Below are 19563 nucleotides of genomic sequence, written 5' to 3'. Positions count from 1 at the left end.
AAGCTCCTCTCCCTAAGCCTCCTCGAGTGTTGACTCAGATGCATATAAGTATGTAACACGTGTCTGTGCTCGGTCGATCTCGGTGACTTGTGGCATCGCCTCCTATTGCTCTCTGGTCTATCACATAAGTATGTCTCTGTGTTGTCGCATCTCAATTAGATAGAGCCCAACACCAGCCTGGTCGGGAAAATGGATTAGCCGTGAAAGCGGACCAAAGCCATGCCCCTCTTGAAAGAGGCAGTGATATTGCCCCCGTATCTCATAGTAGACTCGACAGACACATAGAAAGTGCTCCTCTGTCTTGACCTCCCCCATCAGGCATAGTCGTCTGGAGGCCTTGAGGGCCTATGAGACAAAGTACAATCATAAAAAGTAACCCATACAAGCTACCGTGGGCTGAAGCAAAGGGCTCGCTAAGGCCCTTTGCAGAGTACTACGGGCTATGCTAAAACAAAAGCAACAAAATCTAGTACTCAAACTGAAGAATGGAACACCTAGCCTGGTGCCAGGGTGGCTCTCCTATGAGCTGCGAAGATATCTCGTATATCTGTCCGCCGTATATCTGTCCGTGTCTCTAGGTGGTGGGGGGTGTGGTCTCCTTGATCTCTGTATCCGGCGGGCCATGTCGATAGTGACCCCTCTGGTCGGTGGACGAGAGAAAGAAAAAGAAAGAAAGATGTCTTAACGTCCTCAAAAGCCCTGTAAGGCCTATGGGACAAAGTACATCCCATGAAAATGAAAACTCATACAAGCCACAAGGGCTTAAGCAAAGGGCTCGCTAAGGTTCTTGCTGAATTCTAAACAAAAATATGAGAGACAAGTCAGTAGCCGAAACCTGACACTGTGGTAGTGTTAGCACTTAGTCCTGGTATGAGCCTTGTAGGTCAGGTCAACTCTATGAGTTGACTTCTTTGGTCAACCATATGGGTGACTTGGGGGCCATATAGGCCACCCTTTGTATTTTCCTCTTATCCATTTGAGTAGTACTACGTTTTGCTCCAGCTTCTTGTTTGCTTCCCGCAATCCACTCCGATTCCATTGCTTCTTGCATCCAACAGTGGTATCAGAGCAGGTTCTCTTGCTCTGACTTGCCCTCGTGCTCTCCCATTGCTCCTACCTGCCATTTTTCTCCAGCTCGATCCGGTGCCTCATTTCATCGCCAAAAACCTGTTTTTTGAGCAGAACAACAGTCCAGCGACTGTTTTATGACTTTTTGAGGTTTGATTTCAACGTTTTTTAAAATTTTTGAGCTGCCCGCATACAAACGACCCTGTCCCACACCATTTTGGCTGATTTATTTTTGTTGTACAGCTGTACAGATGTCTGTATGGCTGTACGGACCTGTATGGACATGTGCGCGATGCTGCCAGGACTCCGTACGACTTGTCAGATTTGATTTCGAGCATTTTTGAACTGTTTTGGGAGGTTTCTTGCTCAGATCTGGACTCTTTTCAGTCATTCAGGTCTTCCTCCAGGTGCTCCAACCTACCATTTGGCTAGGATTCTCTCCCTCTTGACTCAGATCTGCCTGGTACAGTTGGATTTGTATGGTGTAGTTGGTGCCCTCTTTTATGTCACGTTTGCACACACTGCAATGACATTGAGGTGATTTTGCTCTAGAGATTGGGGCTTTTGTATCACATTTGCAGATTTTGGAGTGACAGTTGCTCCTTTTGGTCACATTTTGGGGCTTTTGCAGTATTTGCCCTATTTTGACTTCATTTCCACTCCAACACTTGGGATTTTGGATCTATTGCTGACAGAATGCGGGACATGTTTAGATTTGCAGGTTATTTTGTCACATTTGCTTTATTTCAGCAAAATTTTGGACTTTTGGTGCCCCAAATTTGACAGTTTTGCCCTTCTCGAAATTGGGGGTTTTGTCAATTTTGTTGAAATTTGCAGTGACATTGGCTTGGTACAGCCAATTTTGGGCATTTGGTAGACATTGACATGCAGGATCATTGACATTGGCTTGGAATTGCAGCACATTGAATCACATTTGCAACTTGCAGCAAAATTTGGGGCTTTTCCCAATTCGCCCTCTTAGATTTTGGTGCTTTTGCTAGATTTGTTGTCCATTGTAGTGACATTTGCTTTATTCACCTCAATTTGGGTATATTATGCATTTGCCCCTTGATTTGGGCTTGTTGTCTTGTCAGATTTGAGGCACGCAGCCTCCATTTGGGACATTTACAGCTCAATTGATCATTGGATACATTTGCAGACATTTGCCCCTTGTTTTGGGCTGATATTTTTGCAGGACAGCTATCTTTGGAAGGGGGGTCCTTTGATCAGACAGATATTGTTTTGCAGGTCATATTTTTGGGGATAGCACGTGCATTTAGCTCATTGTTTGAGCAATCAATTTTTGGTTGGTCACTGCCTGACATTTGCTGTCAATTTTGGACAGCCAGCTCATTTTGCAGTGAAAGCCATACATGGTGAAACATTTGCTAATTGCCAAAAAGATTTTGGGGTATTTTCTCAGGATCGGATCTTCGACCTTCCTCTGTGGCATCCGCTATTGCCACAGTTGGTGCAGCTCTACAGCCACTTCTGGATCTACTGCCACCATTGGTGCAGCTGTTACAGCCACCTCTGGATCTACTACTACTCCAGCCACACCTCCTACACCCGAATAGGCTAGATGAGATGGTAGAGATGCCCAAGCACATTCTATCATTGCTTTTTCAGTCTAGAGACATATCATTCCTCACATTCGGTCTTGCAAAACATCAAAGGCAGTGTGGGACATCTTGGCTCACCTTTACCAAGTTCGCAATGAGGCACGTGTTCTTACGCAAGGAATTGGAGAATGTCAAAATGGAAGAGGGGGACAACATGGATGCATACATCACAAAAATCAAGAATTTTTAAGAGCAGCTCATTAATGTGGATGAAATTATTTTAGATGCTCAGGTAGTGTCCACGACACTCAATGGACTTCCTGTACTAGGGGTTTGCTACTACATTGAGGTTGGTTGCCATGGGCAATCCCAACACTCATACTTTCGTCCAGCTTGTTCCCCTTCTCCTGCAAGAAGAGCAAAGTCGCACAAATCGTGCTGCCCTTCAAATTGGAAATCAGGTTTTTGTCGCTAATCACAAAACTAAGAGAAAGAACAGGCAAAATTGCAACAAACCCAAGCCTTTTGGAGGCTCATCTATTGCTGGACACTCATCTAATTCTGCCCCATCTGATGCAAAGAAGAAAAACAGCAAATGTTGTAATTATTGCTAAAAGCCAGGACATGACATTTCTGAATGTCGCAAGCGCGTCACTTTTGAAAAGAAAAAGCAGCAAAAGGGACTTGTTGTCACTACTACTGCTTCTGCCCCAGATCATGGTCATGAGGCAGCAAACATTGCTCACCATGAGTGGGCTTTCACGGTGACATACCAGTACCATCTAGAGGAGCATGCTACAGCCTTGTCTGTCTTAGATTCTAAGTCCGATTGGTGCTTCGACAGTGGTGCTTCCAGGCACATCACTTCTTGCAGATCACTCTTTCAGACATTGGGGGCTGCTCCACATGGTGGCACAGTGACATGTGCCAACAATGCATCATCTCCAGTGAAAGGGATTGGCCAGGTCGAGGTCACTTCAGTTTCAGGTGATACGATCACGCTCATGGACATTTTGTTTGTCCTAGGTATCAAGAAGAACCTCATCTCCATTGCAGCCATATCCTTGAATGGCTTTTGGGTTCTCTTTGATGGTTATCGATGTGCCATGTATGACAACTGGTACAATGACATCATAGTACTTATTGGGTCACTTTCTTTTGGTCTATATCATCTTGATTTTTGTGACAGACAGCCTACTATAGAGGCAAATTTGGTGGCTGAATCTGTAATTTCAGATTCCCACTTATGGCATGCGAGGTTGGGTCACCTCAACTACAAAAGCTTGGTTAAAATGCATTCACAAAACATGGTGGTTGTTCTCCCACCCATGCATGTACCGGTTAAACATGTTTGTGAGGGATGCTTGTTGGGCAAAATGCACTGTTTCTCATTTCCAAAGGATGGGACAGTTGGTGCATCCAGGAAGCTTCACCTTGAGCATAGTGATGTGTGCGGGCCGATACGAACAGCATCTCTTGGGGGCTACCTTTACTTTTCTACCTTTGTGGATGACTATACCAGATTTGCTTGTATATATGGCATGAAGGCCTGTGACGCTCCTATTTTGTATATGAAATATTTTGGAATATATATCACAGATAGTGTTAAAAAAGGATGGTTTTGATGTTTTGAAGGTTTTGGGAAAGTTTGGTGTTGGTCGAAAAATTTTGGTTTTGTCCATTATGGTGTCGGCTGGATTTTTCGGCTTGATTTTGAGTTGGTTAGAGAAATAATCTGAAGAAACTCTGTATGAGAAAGTTTTAGATCTTGTTGAGTAGAAAAACTTTGTCCTAGTGAAAAATTTGTGGTTCACTCGTTTGCATGCTTGTATGGAGGTCAGAAGTTGCTAACAAAGTGGTTTTGAGCTAAAAGTACATCTAGATTTCCGTGTCAAGAGTTGCAAGCATTAGACGAAGGTCGAGATGGAAGAATTAGCCATGAAAGGTCAAATGCAAAGGGAAAGAAGAGGGTCCGATCTTTGAGATGAGCTATTGAGCTTGTCCATTGGATGTACAAGGCGGGCGTGGTAATGCTCTGAATAGGGCCGTTTTCATGCCTTTAAAAAAAAAAAAAGAGACGTCGAAATTCCGTACGTGTTTGCTATTATAAGCGCACACTAAAAGAAGGTGAAAAGCACATGCACGCTTTTCGAGAAAAGCTGTTTTGGCCGATTTTGGAGGTTTTTGGCGGCTTATTTTGGAGTCGTGAAAGACTATAAAAGAAGAGGAGATCGTGAGAAGGGAACACACAATGTGCGAAAGAGAAGAGAAGGCATGCATATCGAGGCTGCGCGGAAAAGAAGAGCAAGCACGCATATATCGAGGCGCTGCGAAAGTGACAATAGCACACGCGAATCGAGGCAGCACAAAGAAGAAGATCAGATCAAGATATTTTGAGAGTGAGAGTGGGAGTGAGAGTGTGATTGAGATTTGATCGTTTGATCATCTGATTTGAACATATTCATGCGAGTGAGAGTGAGAGGGAGAGTGAGAGTGAGATAGCTCGGGGGTGGATGGGTAGTATCGAGCTCCTTCACGGAGCTATATAGGCCTCTCCAAAACCCTTTCCTTTATGCCAGGCTTCTACAGCAGGTAAAAGATCCGGCAACTCTGAGACAGACATTAGCTTAATTGTACCTTTATGAGAGTTCTTCTTTGCTGGATTTACAGCCCGCCTCCATTCTTTTTTAAGCTTTGGGCATAGACCAATCATTTGAGCAAATGTAATGTCCGGTTTCCTCGCTGAAAGATCTTCCACCAAATCATAGTCTCCCTGCTCCTTCCCCATGGGATAATCTGCAGTTCTGTACTTCCTTCTAGGCTTCCTGCTCTTCTTCTTTTGCATCATCTCCTCAGACTGCTTCCCCTTCTTTGCACTCGGACCAACCTCCTCTTCTCTATCTCTCTTCCCTAATGGCATGACATCTTTAATTTCCTCCAACTCCAACAAGCCAAATGTAACTGCCTTACCTTTCCCTTTCTCTTCTGCAGTGGCTTTACAAATTCCAGAGGTACTAGGCTGACCTGCATCTTTTACTTCTACACTATGATCATTCACCCTATTATTCAACCCTGTTGGCAATGGATAAACATCACCTCCAGCATGAGGAGGCTTATCACAGTGTGTGCTATAATGTCCCCACTCTCCACAATTAAAGCACTGGACACAAGGTGCAAATGACCCTTGACCTCGTCCTGCCTGCCACGGGCCTGGATTATTTGAAGAGGGCATGCTGCCTCTACCATAACCACCCGATGATCTACCTCTTCCCCTAGCATTCATCAAGTTCAAACTCAAACTCTTCATAAGCTCCGACATTTCATGAATTTCTTCTTTCATATTCTCCTCCTTCTTGACTTCAGACTTTTGTATTTCTGGCTTCACATGAGAGATAATTTCAGGCACATGCTGAACCATTGGCATCTCTTGCATTATTTGTGACAATCTTATCTGCTTCCTCTCCTTCTCTTTTGCTACCCTGAGAGAATCCTCATAAGTGACCAGCTCTTTACATTCAATCTTTATTCTATTCTCCGACTTCAGACCAGCAACAAACCTATCCTTTTTTATAACTCTGCGAGGAACTTCAGGTAATAAGGTCACTTGCCATTTATTCCACAACACAGTGAACTTACCGACATACTCATCCACTAATTGAGTTGGCTGTTGCTGCAATAAACATAACTCTCTCCAAATGCCATCAGGATCCCTAACACACATAAACCTGTCCAGGAAAGCTGTCCTCACCTCTGGATAAAACGGCTTTCTATGAGTACCCTGATCATTACGCATTCTTGCAGAGAAAGTCTGCAGCCAAGTTCTCGCTTCTCCCAACAGACACAAGGATAGAATCTGAAGAAGAACTTCTGGAGCATTCCGTCTTTAATAAGAGCTATGAACTCCAAGCACTCTAAAAATCTTTCTGGGTCTTCATTGGGCAATCCATGAAATCGAGGAAATTCATGAGCCATCTCTCCTCTTAACTGACTTCTCTCAAACACACTTCCAACCAGAAATACCACCCAACCTCTTCTGGGAAGAAAGCAAAAATAATCACTCTACTAAAAAAAGCTTACCCTGCATCTAACTGGCATTCTTCTTCCTAAGAGCAATTATTTTCAAAGCCTTTTGAATCTTAGCACAGAGGCGTATCACCCGAAGTTCAACATCAAAGCACCTATCTCTCCTGTGTCCACACTCCCCACATAACTCACAATGAACCACTCTCATGCGAGGCTTTGTCTTCATAATTTCAATCCCTAACCACACAGAAATTCAAGCAACATTCCCCAGCCAATTTTTCTGGGCCGTTTTGTCTCGAGTACCCAATCTCAATTCAAAACTCCTCCTGTCCCCAGCAGGATCGCCAAAAAAGATGATCAGAAAAAAAAGAAAGACAACTCGGAAATATGCACTTCACCACATCAGATAGTTGGCACTTCACAGGGATCAGCTGCAACATGGGCTCATAGATGATGAGATTATGAACCAGATTCGAGAGCACACAAATAACAAGTCAATCTCCCACACAACCTGATTAGAACACACACAGAGTCTTTGAAAGAGGGGAAAGACTACACAGCCCGAAACAGACTGAGCTCAGAAGTGAACTTCCCCCCAAAAAAAACTCAGAAAACAGTCAGCCTCAGAATACCATGAACCCACAGCCCACTGCTCATTGCCCAGCAAGACCCCCAAGCCCACATGCTGTTCATAAGAAGAACTGGCGGGAACAATCATCTGTAAACCTGCAGGTACATTCACCGTACCAGCAGCCGTACAATCGTACGTACGACAGCAGGTACTTACACCCCGTACCAATCATACACAGTAATCCGTACAGTCTGCATTTAATGACGACCATCCTCCATACAGCTTGTAGAAGACATCTTTAATGACCCGTACGTGCCTGTTCAGCCTGCAATCAAGGCACTGTACTACCAGCTCGTACCAGTCAACAAGTACACCCCGTACAACCTCGTACTGCAGCCCGTACAAAGCCCACGCTTCAGATTCCGTACCAGCCCGTACGGTTCTTTCCAGCCTTCAATCAGTGCACGCCATCCGATGCAAGGCTGCGCTTGTTCTCAGAGCTCATATACTCAAAATTCCTGCAGTCGGAAACCTACACCCGTCTCATCATGTACCAGCCCGTTTTCTTCATAGGCGCTCAGCCCTTCGCTTACACACACACACACCCTCTTTCATCTACGGAACCCCCCTCCTACAGTGTAGCCCTTCAACCAGCTAACAGTTGCGCTCCTTCAGCTGCTCTCTCCTCTTCACCCTACGAGCCTCCCACCATCGCAATTGCCTCTAGCCAGCCCGCACAAGCTCTTCGCAGCCCGTACCATCTCGCTCTCTCGTGCCACTTCTCTCTCTCTGCAAGCCCAAGCTCCACATACCATGCTTACTCCAAATATAAAAAAACCCTTCATGACTTGATTTACATGACCCCAAAAACATTTCACTTGACCACACACTGGTACAACCACATTGCATTTCATCATTTCCCATGAAGTCCCTGCAAAACATACTTTATTGTCTCAAAAAAATATACATCAGTCCATCATGCTTGTGAAAGAAAAATCCACAAATGCCAAAAGCCCACACCTATTCTGGATGTGTACAACTATGTGCCTAGCCACAGCTATATACAATGCTAAAAAACGTGATACAGATTCTGTCCTATCACCGTGGTCATAGATAGACAAGATTCAAAAGTCTTTAAGGGATGGTACCTGCTTGGTTTTTTCATAGACCTATCGGTATGGGTATTGTGACACAAGGGGTGATATCATTGCATTTAGATAAGGATTGAGAATGGATTTGCGACCCTGACTCAATCTCGGATGGTCTGAGTTGAAGAGGGATTGGCTACCTTGATTCACTCTTATTGTCCATTTAGATTTTTACTTGTGGCAAACCTTGGTGGTATGGGATACTAACGTATGTTACATATAAGATTCTCTGAGGTGGTAGTATTAACCAACATGAAACCGTACCCAAGGGCCAGTGGGTGATGCACAAGTAGGATGAATTGAATTGGCGGAAAGGTCAATAGACACTTTACAAGGAGTGGCCAAGTTTTCTTTACCTTGAGAGAAGCTATATATCATTCGGTTTAAGCAGGGAGCTCCATAGTTTAGGCACAATCTAAGGGGGGTTACCACATCTATTATGATGATGGTTTGTCAGTGCCTTAATTGGGACATGGTATTCTAAGATTAGAGATCCTAAGTACGGGATGGTCTTGTGATAGCAGGAGGGGTTTTATTGTGCACAGGTTTTATACATGATATCCCATAGTGGATCTTGCCTTGAATGCTTCCTTTGAACCAAGGTACTTGGAAAGATGGATACTTGGTAGTTCTCATATTTTGATGGGAAGTATATCATGAATTTCAACCCAAGACTTTCAATTAAAAGGGTATTTCAAGAGCTCCTGCGAACTGCCCCCCCCCCTCCCCCGCTCCCGTCTACCCCCCCCTTGCGCTGCACGGCCCCCCCTCCCCTCCCCCTCCTCCTTCGCCGTTGCATCCCGCCGTGCCCCTCCATCCCCCTCTCTTCCCTCTCCGCCCACCATCCCCCCCCCGCTCCGCTCCTCCCCTCTCCACTCTCCGTCCTCTCCCCGCCTCCCCCCCCTCGCGTTGCGCTACCACCTCCCCCGCCCCCTCCTCCCCCCCGCTGCGGCGCAACGCTGCCCCCCCCTCCCCCTCCTTCCTCGCCTCTCCTCCCCGCCCCCTCTCATGCTGTGCTGCCACACCCCCTCCCTTTCCCTCCTCCTCTTCCCCGCCCTGCGCTGCACTGCCCCCCCCCTCTCTCCTCCTTCCTTCCCCCTCCGCCACCCGCTCCCTCTCCACCACCTCTCTCCCCCCCCGCTTCCCCGTACCCCTCCATCCCTCCCTCTTTCCTCCCCCGCCTCCATACCACTCCCCCCTCCTTCGTCTCTGCCGTTTCCTCTCACTTCCCCGCCTTTGGAGCGTTCACAGTTTGTCAGTGCGGTATGGCAGCCAAGAGCCCGGAACCAGTGGCCCGGACGGACCCCCCCCCTCCATCAGCCTACCGCGTAACACTGACAGAGCATCAGGTCTCCTTGGTGAAGCAGGCCGCCACTGACTTCTCCCAGACATCCGTTTATGGGAGAGTCATTGGCTACGCCACTTCACGAGCAGACATCAGGGACTGGTTGCAGTCCACCCTCTACCTTGAGGAAAGCCACATTGAGGAGGTTGCACTCATGGGACGTGGTATCTTTTGGCTCAAGCTCTCCTCAGCACAGGCTGCGAGCGATATGGTCAGACGATCCCCTACTTGTGTGGGTGGGAAGATCATCCTTATGGTCCCATGGTATAGGGGTTTCAGTGTAGCGGACTTCGATGCCCGCTTCCGCATTCCTCGCCATCGAGTTATCCTCATTTTCATTGGCCTCGCAACCGAGCTTCGCCCGATCATCAAGGACCTGGGGGCGCACTTTGGCTGGCTCATGCAGGACACCTTCGTTGATGCGGCGGCAGCCCAAGGGGTGCCACGTGTCAAAGTGGCAGTCCTAGATCCGCAGAGTATCCCCTCGGAGTTCGAGATTGAGACGGGCACAGGTGTGGTGACGCAGCGCATTATGGTCACTGGTCGCCCAGATCAGTGTCTGAGATGCCACGGCTTCGGGCACCAGGCGCGCTCCTGCCCTCGCTTCACGAGGACAGAACCTCAGAAGGCCCCCATCCAGGCAACTCAGGATCCCCCCCGCCAGGCATCGACACCCCCTCTCGAAGGGGAAGGCTGGACTGAGGTCAAAAGAAAACGGAAAGGAAACAAAGCAAGACCAAAACAGCCTTCCCATCTACAGCAAGAGCCCCCCCCTATGGTCACCAATCAGCAGCAGCCCGGTAAGGGGAAGGAGAAAGGGAAGGAGAAGATCAGCCAGCCTCCCCCTCATCCTTCACCCCGCCCTCCCTCCCCTCCCCCCTTCTCCTCGGTCCCCCTACCTCTACCCCCTCCAGGATCCCCCCCAGCACCGGTGGTTTCTGCTCCCCTCTCTCCCTCGAGCATGATCCCGAGGGAACCCCCCTCTCCGCCTACGCCACCTGCGGCCCCGAAGCCAGCACAGACCTCCCCCGCTCCTATCCCTCCTGTGTCGGCAGAGGGGAGAGGCCCTTTCCCGTAGATGGCCAGCACCACTCCAGCTTGTTCGACAGCCAGCACCTCTCTCTCTGGTTCAGACTCCTCATCCTCGTCCCCACACCCAAGGGCTGCTCCTAGAGCTCTACCTTTGGAGTTTTACCGAGCAGGACCTTGGGATTATTTGGATGCAGCGGGTATTGGCTCCTTCCCTGCATGCCTAGACATCAGCATCTTCTTCCTCCGAAAGGGGACGGAGGGTAAGGTGTCCGTCCTTGTCCCCCACGATGGTCCTAGCTATTCCTTTACTATCACCAGTGACGGGAATGAGCAATGGACAAATCAAAATGTTTGGGAGACGATTCGAGATCAGTCCAGAAGCAGGTGCAGGATTGGATCGGTAGCAGAGCAGCGGAGCTTCTTCAACAGCAGTGGAAGGAGGGTAACGTTCGTCTGAGATGGTGCCACAGCGCCAAACGATTATGCCTTTTGGTCATTATTCGGCCGCCTCTGGAGTGGGTCTACACGGAAGGGCTCCGCCCGTGGAGGACCTCAGAGGTAGCGGGCTTCTACAGTATTTCCCTGGCAGAGGCGTCGAGTTGGTTAGAGAGAGCTTACCACCATGGGATGAAGGGCCTCTCCCCTCTGTTGAAGGTTTTAGAGGATGGGTCCGATGATCTGGCCTCACCTTCGAAACCCTCACAGAAGCGCCTTCGTCTGCACATTGGACATCCTCCGACCACCTCGACATCGACTGCAAGCAGACAGCTGTTTGTGGCCCATCTCCCCTCTTCATGAGTATACGCATTATCTCTTGGAACGTCAACGGGTTCCACTCATCAGGTACCCGCGGCCCCAGGAAGATGGTGCTCAAACAGGAGCTCCAGCCAGCCTTGGTGGGAAGGGTAGATGTGCTCCTATTGCACGAACACAAGCTTTCTGCTTCTCAGACCAGTAATTGTGGGAAGGTCCTTACAGGACGCTCCCACACTTACTGGGAACCTTCGATTGGCAAGCAGGGGAGAAGCGGGGGTGTCTGTACCTCCATCGACGCTTCTCTAGTTCAGCATGTGTGTGGTTTTGGCACCTTGATCCCAGGACGAGCGCTTTGGGTGGGCTTGAATATTGAGGGATCCCGTATCTGCATCCTCAATATCTATGCCCCGACCGCGGAGAGCCGCTTTTTGGAGCTCTTTGACAGACTTATTGCCAAAGATGGATTCTTGGATTGTAGGAGGGGACTTCAATAACCTTGAGACCTTAGAGGATCAGCAGGGACGGGGCCCAGAGTTCCTCGGTATAGCTCAGGCAGAGCAGGCAGATTGGGACTCCTTCCTGTTCGCAGTGGGAGTTCGGGACAGCTGGAGGGAGCCTTCCTTTTGGAGATGGACAGGGAGTCTGGACTTCTCTTGGGGTTACAGGAGGGAGGGAGGCAGACTTCTGGAGTGGTTGGACCGTTTCTATGTCAGCGATTGGGCGCTTGGCAGAGGTGGAGAGTTAGGAGTGGTTCCAGGGACGACACTCTCTGACCATGCCCCAGTCATCTTAGTCCTATACTCAACCTCTCACTCCTCACCTCCACGCTCATGCCGGATCCCAGACTCCATCTACTCCAGAGCAGCAATTCGCAGCAGGATAGTGGACCTGTGGGAGCAAGATTGGGACCCCATGGGGGATATGGCAGCACAGGTAGCTCAGGCGCTTAGAGGGGTCTCAGACGAGATCTCGCCTCGATACAGCAGATGCAGTAGTCTTCTCCAGGCTTTGAGGAGCTCAGACGGCAGGAGGTTAGAGCCCGAGCCATGCTAGAGGAGATCACCCAGCGACGCTCATAGTTCTCGTTTCATGCTTCCAAGTCCTTCTGGGCTAGGAAAGGTGACAAGATGTGTAGAGAGTTCTTCAGGACTCATGGCCAGAGGTCAGCAGGGGAACAACTCCGATCTCTTAGAGCGCAGGATGGTAGTGTCAGGACAGATCCAGACGAGGTCCGAGACCTGGCGACAGATTTCTACAGATCTCTGTTCCAGCAGGAGCCCCCAGACCCTCGTGGCCGCTGTTGCAGGGAGGAGGTGTGGAGGTATACACCATTGCTCGTGCAGCCTAGCATGAGTGATTCCCTTCTCGCCCCTTTCACCGTGGCAGAGATGCAGGATGCGGTGAGCGCTATTGATGGGCAAAAATGCCCAGGTGAGGATGGGCTCTCTAGAGCTTTCTTCACCACCTTCTGGGAGCAAGTCCGCCAGCCCTTGCTGGCCAGCCTTCCAGCATATCTTCTCCAGCAGATAGATGCCAGAGAGCCTTGCGACAGGCTTGATTTGCCTCATCCCCAAAGGGGGGGACTGTCAGGAGATTAGACAGTGGCGTCCTATCACCCTCCTCTCGACTGGCTACAAAATCCTTGCCAAGATGATCAGTAGCCGCATCCGCCCCTTGCTACATGACTTGATCCATGACACCCAGACTGGTTTTGTCCAAGATCGCAGCATTTTGGACAACATTTTCACTTTCTCAGAGGCGACGGAGTGGGTCCAGCACAATGGCCAACACCTTGCCATACTACTTCTTGACTTTGAGAAGGCGTACGACAGGGTAGATTGGTCCTTCTTGGAAGGTACACTCTCTCGGTTCGGTTTCCTAGACGAGTGGATCAGAGGTATTGCTAGCCTCTACAGGTCGGCCTCCAGCGGCAGGATGGGGGAGAGATTCACCCTCGAGCGCTCGGTGCGTCAGGGCTGCCCGCTTGCGCCCTACCTCTTCCTATATTTTACGGAGACCATGACTCACTTCCTACGAGCCCGTACCACTGGTCTTCGCAGGATGCACCTCCCTATTTGAGACGATGCAGAACTTCTGGACTCCTAGTATGCAGACGACACAGCCCTATATGTGCAGAATGATATCGAGTCACTGGAGCGAGTGAGACTGTCCTTAGAGGTTTTTTGCCTCGCCGCTGGGGCGAAAATCAACTGGCATAAGTCAGTTGGTTTTCTTACGGATCCGGGAGCCAGCTCACAGTGGGGTATTTTCTTGGGGTTTCGCTGGATCCCTAGAGGACGGACGACACGTTACCTGGGATTCCAGGTAGGCCTGGACATCACGTCAGCTCAGCAGTTCTTACCGGTCCTAGCCTCCATACGACGGAAGCTAGCCTTCTGGAGCACGGCTTGGCTATCCTTGGCAGGTAGGGCCCTTGTGGTCAACCAGGTCCTTCTTGCCATCGCTTGGTACGTGGCCTCTTGCTGGTGTTTCTCGAGATCATGTGTAGCCCAACTGAGGAGACTGGTGCGGAACTTCCTTTGGTCTGGCTCTGATGGTTCCGGCACCACCAGAGCCTGGGTCGCCTGGCAGACGATCATTCTCCCCCAGACAGAGGGCGGCCTTGGCGTCATAGATCAAGAACTGCAGAGTCAGGCATTACTTGGCAAGTTAGTCCTGACCCCTGGAGGGCAGACATGGAAGCTCTTGCTTCAGCATGGTCTCAACGCATGTACCCCCCAGAGAGGGGGTGATTGGCAGCCATCTATCCGGTGGATCTTCACTTCTGCCCCACTGACTCAGCCCCGTTCCCCCTCCTCCGTAGCCTCGTCTCGGTCTAGAGGAAGTTGCGACACAGCCTCTCTAGGTTCCCCCTAGCTGCCGAGAGGAGATAGACAAACAGCCCCTGATCTGGAGCAGCCAGGTGACAGATGATACAGGTCGCCAGCTTGGAGAGAGATCCCATATCCCTTGGGCGCTCTAGGCGCGTGGGCCCGCGCGCTCGTTTGGGTTTGGAGGGACGTCTACAGCCAGCTGAGCCCAGGCGAGTTGGCAGCAGCAGTAGGTACGGCACATGATGGGATCCAGGCTCGGCGAGCGGAGATCGATGCCGCCATTCCTGCAGGTTGGAGGATTCCCATGATCACCACAGCTCTTCCCGGGAGATGAGAGGTGGCTAGGGCAGTTCACACCCCGTGGCATTCCTTTGGTGGTTGCAGGCCTTTTCTCGGACTCCTCGATCCACTTCTTCTTTGTCGTCGATGATAGCCGTCTCCAGAGCAGAGAGGCCGTGATCGGACCCCCAGCTTTCCTGGCAGCGCCTTCGCATCATAGGGCTGCAAGGGAAAACGTGGCATATAGACCCCTTGATTATGCAGGACCAGGACTGGAGACTCTGGATCTGGGAGGGCCGTTCCTTGACAGAGGTGGAGTGGGACCCAGGGGAGTGGCGCTGGCCACCATTGGAGACCTCAGAGAACCTTACCCCCTTCTTCTCTTACAGTGCGCGTACTGGTAGGCGTGCTCTTGGGGCTCTCCAGCACGGGCTACCCACACAGGCACATAGTTGGTATGCCCAAGGGATATCTCTAGTCTTTCTTCGCACATTCTGGAAGGGCAAGCTGGCGGCTGAGGAAGATCTCTTACTTTCTTTGGATGATGGCCCACAAGGGGCTACCAGTTGGCAGCTGGCTGAGGTAGATGGGGCAGGAGGGGCACTGCTAGATGTGTTTTCAGGAGGAGTCGTCCCTGAAGCACTTCCTTTGGAGCTGCTCGCATGCTCAGACAGTTTGGAAGGGAGTCATGGGGATCTTAGCCAGGGCTGCACCCGAGCTAGGGCCGGTCACTTGGGGAGCCGTTTGCTGGTGCAGCACCAAGATGAGACATCACTTGGCTTATGAGTTCTCTAGGCAGGATCCAGTTTTCTTCATCACGCAGGCCAGCTGGGCATACATGGACAGCTTCCCTTGGCATCTGACAGAGACAGATGCAGGAGCGATGACTCGGCACCCAGTTTGGGAGATCATAGGGAGCATTGCAGGCTAGCATATCTGGACTTCCAGATGCGCGCGGATCTTAGGAGATCAGGCTTCTTCTGCTACCCAGACCCTAGCAGACATTTGGAGCACGATCATTCGCACGCTCAAGGGTCAGTGGGATCAGATTCATGGGGAGTCCCGGGCAGGGAAGGAGAAGAGACGGCGCTTCCTTCGCGACAGGGACCACCGAGAGCTGTTCTTCCAGCACTCTGCTCAGAGTCTTCAGTGGCATTACTCCCCCCCACCATGGCTGTTTGTCCACTCTCCGATGATTATGCCCTGAGAGGCTTGTAATTAGTATTTTGGTTCCTCGGGCTGTATCCATTTTGTGATTGCAGCCCGCTAGCCTTTAGGCCCTCTTGTACTCTCGTTTTCAAGCAATATAACTAGCACTACTTTTTGCGCAAAAAAAATTAAAAGGGTATTTAGTTGCTGGATTCCCAAGGATTTTGTCATCAGGTTGCCAGAACAATTATCTCTTAATATCTACCCAAGACTTTGAGTTCAAGGGTATTCAGCATGATGAATATTTTCTCCGTCGCGAATATCAAGGTAGAATTCAATAGATGGGGTTGACAGAATCATTATTCTCCAGGTACAAAGATTTTTACCATGTCCAAGTCTGGATATGGGTGCAAGGAACTAACTCTATGGATTCAAGAGTCACTTGATTTCTCGAGAAGAACACTGAAGGGTGTGTAACCTTGTTGCGATTGAGAGATTTGGTATTAGCATCTCTTCGATTCTAGTCTCATTGAAATGATACCACATTCAATCTGATAGTCAGAGTTTGGTTGGTGACATTGACTACCCTTCAAGGGAGTTTTCGAGCTTTCTTCTGAACTCAAGAGTGAGTTCTTAGACGAAGGGAAGTATGCCATGTGCACGGTGTACCTAGGGTTTGATAGCAAGCTAACGTGGGTCAAGGGATAGCAAAGGGCCCGATGGCTATTTTTTAGCCGAGATTGCTATATATAGAGGTTGCTTTATACATAGTGCTCTCTCTTTATATTGAGGGGGCTATTCATGGCGTCATGCAATTTATAGCGACATTTCCTTCTATATAGAGGAGGGGCCATTGCTATTGTGGCAGTTCAGTTGAGCTCCCCAACTAATGGTTGGGCTTGGACCTAAGGCCTAGACTCTGGCCATCTACATGGTGGATCATAGGTTGCACATCGAAGGTCTTTTGGGCAGGCTTACGTGGTATGGGACACTTAGATTAGATGTGGATCTATGAAGGAGTCGAGCTGCAGCCCACGTGCTTGAGGTGGATCGGAGGATCGTGCTTGATTCTAGTCGGATTGGGGTTGAGATCCTGGGTTAGTAATAGGGTAGATCTTGCGGGGTCGTGTCGCTACCATACATGCCTGCTGCTCGAACCAAAGAGTCAAAGAGAAGGGTTTTGGTGGAATTGAGAATGAAAAGACTGCCTGCCGAGTCTGGCTAGTCTGGCATACCCCTGCTCAATTGGGCCTGTAGTGCTAGTTGCATCCTGAAGAGCCGGGCCGGAGAAAGCACCCCCAAGTAAATGTAGGATGCAACCACCTCCACCGGCATCCCTCCTAAGGTCAAGTGCTCTCTGTGCATGGCTGCCTTGGATATGTTGAAATATGGCACATGTGGCCCAAATATTGATACAAAAGGATCCAACTTTCCTTTGAAAGGGTTGCATGTGAATTAGTGCAAGGAGTAGTAAGAATTTAATAGATACAAGTGAATAATTTCACCATACACAATCACTCAGAGTAGTGCCATATAGTCCAATTATTTGCATTTTGAAAACATCCAATTTCTTTGCTTGCTAGGTATGTCTTCCTTTTGTGTTTCAAAAGAAATTTTGTTACCTCGTTTTTCTTCTCTTTCGTTTTCTCTTTTATTTTCATTTTAGAATTTGGACTTTAGAACAACAAAATCTGAATTTGTACGATTGGATATATTCTAATCTTACAAAGGTATATATAATCCAGTGCAACTTGGGATTTTTTGCTTTGTGTATCTTTAATCATCCAAGGCTATGACGATGTTTTCATCTTGAACTCAAGTTTGTGGGCATTTTTTGTTTGCCTCATGGATGTTCATTGCTTGTTTGAGTGGACTGCATGCTGAAATGCTTAATTAATGAGGGCTGAATTTCGTGGAATTGTTGAGGCTCAAGTTGAAATCCCAATTAAAAAAATTTACACTTTTTGGTTCAATGGATGTACAGGTCCTACAGTGTTAATGATTCACGGTTTCCCTGAATTTTGGTATTCATGGCGTCATCAAATCCCTGCTCTCGCAAATGCTGGTTATCATGCTGTTGCACCAGATATGCGTGGCTATGGAAAATCTGATGTTCCTAAGGATGTGGAGGAATATACAGTATTCCGCATAGTGGCGGATTTGATTGGGTTGCTTGATGTATTGGGAGAGGAGCAGGTAAAAATGCTCATGACAACTTATTCAGGGTGTTTTGCCGCATATTCAGCCTTCTCTATCTTACTCAAACGAAATATAATGAATGTTTCCATGTTGTGCCTTTTTTCTTTTTACTTGAAACACACAAAATTAAGCCGATTAGAGGTTGTTTTCCCCTTTATATAGCTTTTTGCACTTTTCTGTTATAGTTTTTGTCATTGCTTTTGTCCGCTTGGAGGTGCAATTTGATAGCTTGTGATTTCTTCAGCTTTAGCATGCATCTTGCCTGTGTACATAGCAATTTTCGAAGGTGAAAGTAATAACTACCTTTCAAAGCGTTTGTTTGATACTCCATGAGGCTGAGCCATATCATCTTTAGCAAGAGGCTGTTCAATTTTGTATATGCATCGTTTGTAGGCCTTCTTAGGCGTGAAACGTCAGGAGTTATTCTTGTAATGTTTTTTTGAGGTCTTTAGCAAAATTCAATGCTGTCATCGACATGGTTTTCCTTTATCCATCTTGTAGGAATGTGCCCCTACCTTGAGACCTTCTCATGTACTCACATTTGCCTTCCCTTGTACACTACCCATTTCCCTCTATTCTTGGCATTCATTATGTTAGTATGCATGTCTTCTTATCCTCAATGTGCAACAGAGTGAGATGCTCGTTGATATAAACGTGGGAGCCCTTAGCACATTTCACGTGCTCAGCATAGACAAGCTGGTGGTTAAATTTTTATTGAGTTCATCTTTTGTTGCATCTTTCCCCACCCAAGCCGAACTGGCTGCTTATTTGCCTTGGCTTGTCCCCTTTCCTACCCACTCTAAAGGCATCCTGCCATTTGTTGCTAGATCTGCATTGTCTTTTGGAAGAAGTGGGCGAGGACTTTTTCCATGTCCTCATCCTTGCTCTCTTCTACCCCCACAATTCTGAGGTTCAGGGCCTTATCCTGCTGCTCTTTCTGTTCTTTCAGCTTGAAGGTTATTTCATCTATTTACTGTCCGCCAATTCATCAATGGTGTTAATGATATCCTGTAATTTTGGCATTTGTGGGCCCTGCATCTGATCTGCCCCCCTTGCACTGTTTGCTCTATCATTTTCTGTTCTATTTTTTGTTCCATGTTACTTACCTTGGCATACCCCGTTTCCATTTGCTTTCCATTGCATCTTTTGCATTCATGATGTCCTTCAACTGATCGACCTCTTTGATCATTCTGCAACTTAACCATTGCCTAGTATATTAGCCGTTTCGAGGAAATAGAGCAATTTGTGTGGGGTGAAATAATGCTTACAGGTGTCCTCTTAGGAGTAAACATGTTTCCTGACCTTTTATGTAGCAAGTTGTAATAGTATCCACAACCAGTTTACTGGTTATCAGCTTTCAGCTTATTTAACATATACAGTAGCAGTGCAACATCTACCAGTTCCACTGTGGTTAAGCAGCAACTATGGACAATTGCTGATGTGACGTCCAGCAGCTCCATGTATCCGCCCAGCTTCTTGGCTGGCTGTTCCAAGAGAGTCTTTAGGCTGTCGGTGCAGCTGCTGTTTTTTCCCCTGATGTGTTCATTTTCTATTTCCTAATGGGGCAAGTTCTGCAGAATCTTGTGTTCCTTGGGAC

The 19563-nt window shown here is 48.5% G+C and overlaps 1 protein-coding gene across 1 annotated transcript in view; it reads left to right on the top strand.

The window, feature by feature from the left end:
- LOC147896053 (epoxide hydrolase 1-like) overlaps window positions 1-19563 on the top strand; it is a 54369-nt gene that overhangs the window by 9671 nt on the left and 25135 nt on the right. Inside the window, exon 2 of the mRNA XM_087382601.1 lies at window positions 17752-17963. Coding sequence (XP_087238727.1) covers window positions 17752-17963 — 212 coding nt within the window. The remainder of the gene's footprint in view (window positions 1-17751; window positions 17964-19563) is intronic.

The sequence above is a fragment of the Dipteris shenzhenensis genome, chromosome 12 (assembly GCF_047967505.1).
Source record: "Dipteris shenzhenensis isolate YYH24624 ecotype China chromosome 12, Dip_SZ_1.0, whole genome shotgun sequence".
Lineage (NCBI taxonomy): Eukaryota > Viridiplantae > Streptophyta > Polypodiopsida > Gleicheniales > Dipteridaceae > Dipteris > Dipteris shenzhenensis.
Note: the sequence above shows the minus strand (reverse complement) of the source record. Positions and strands in the feature narration are given on the sequence as shown.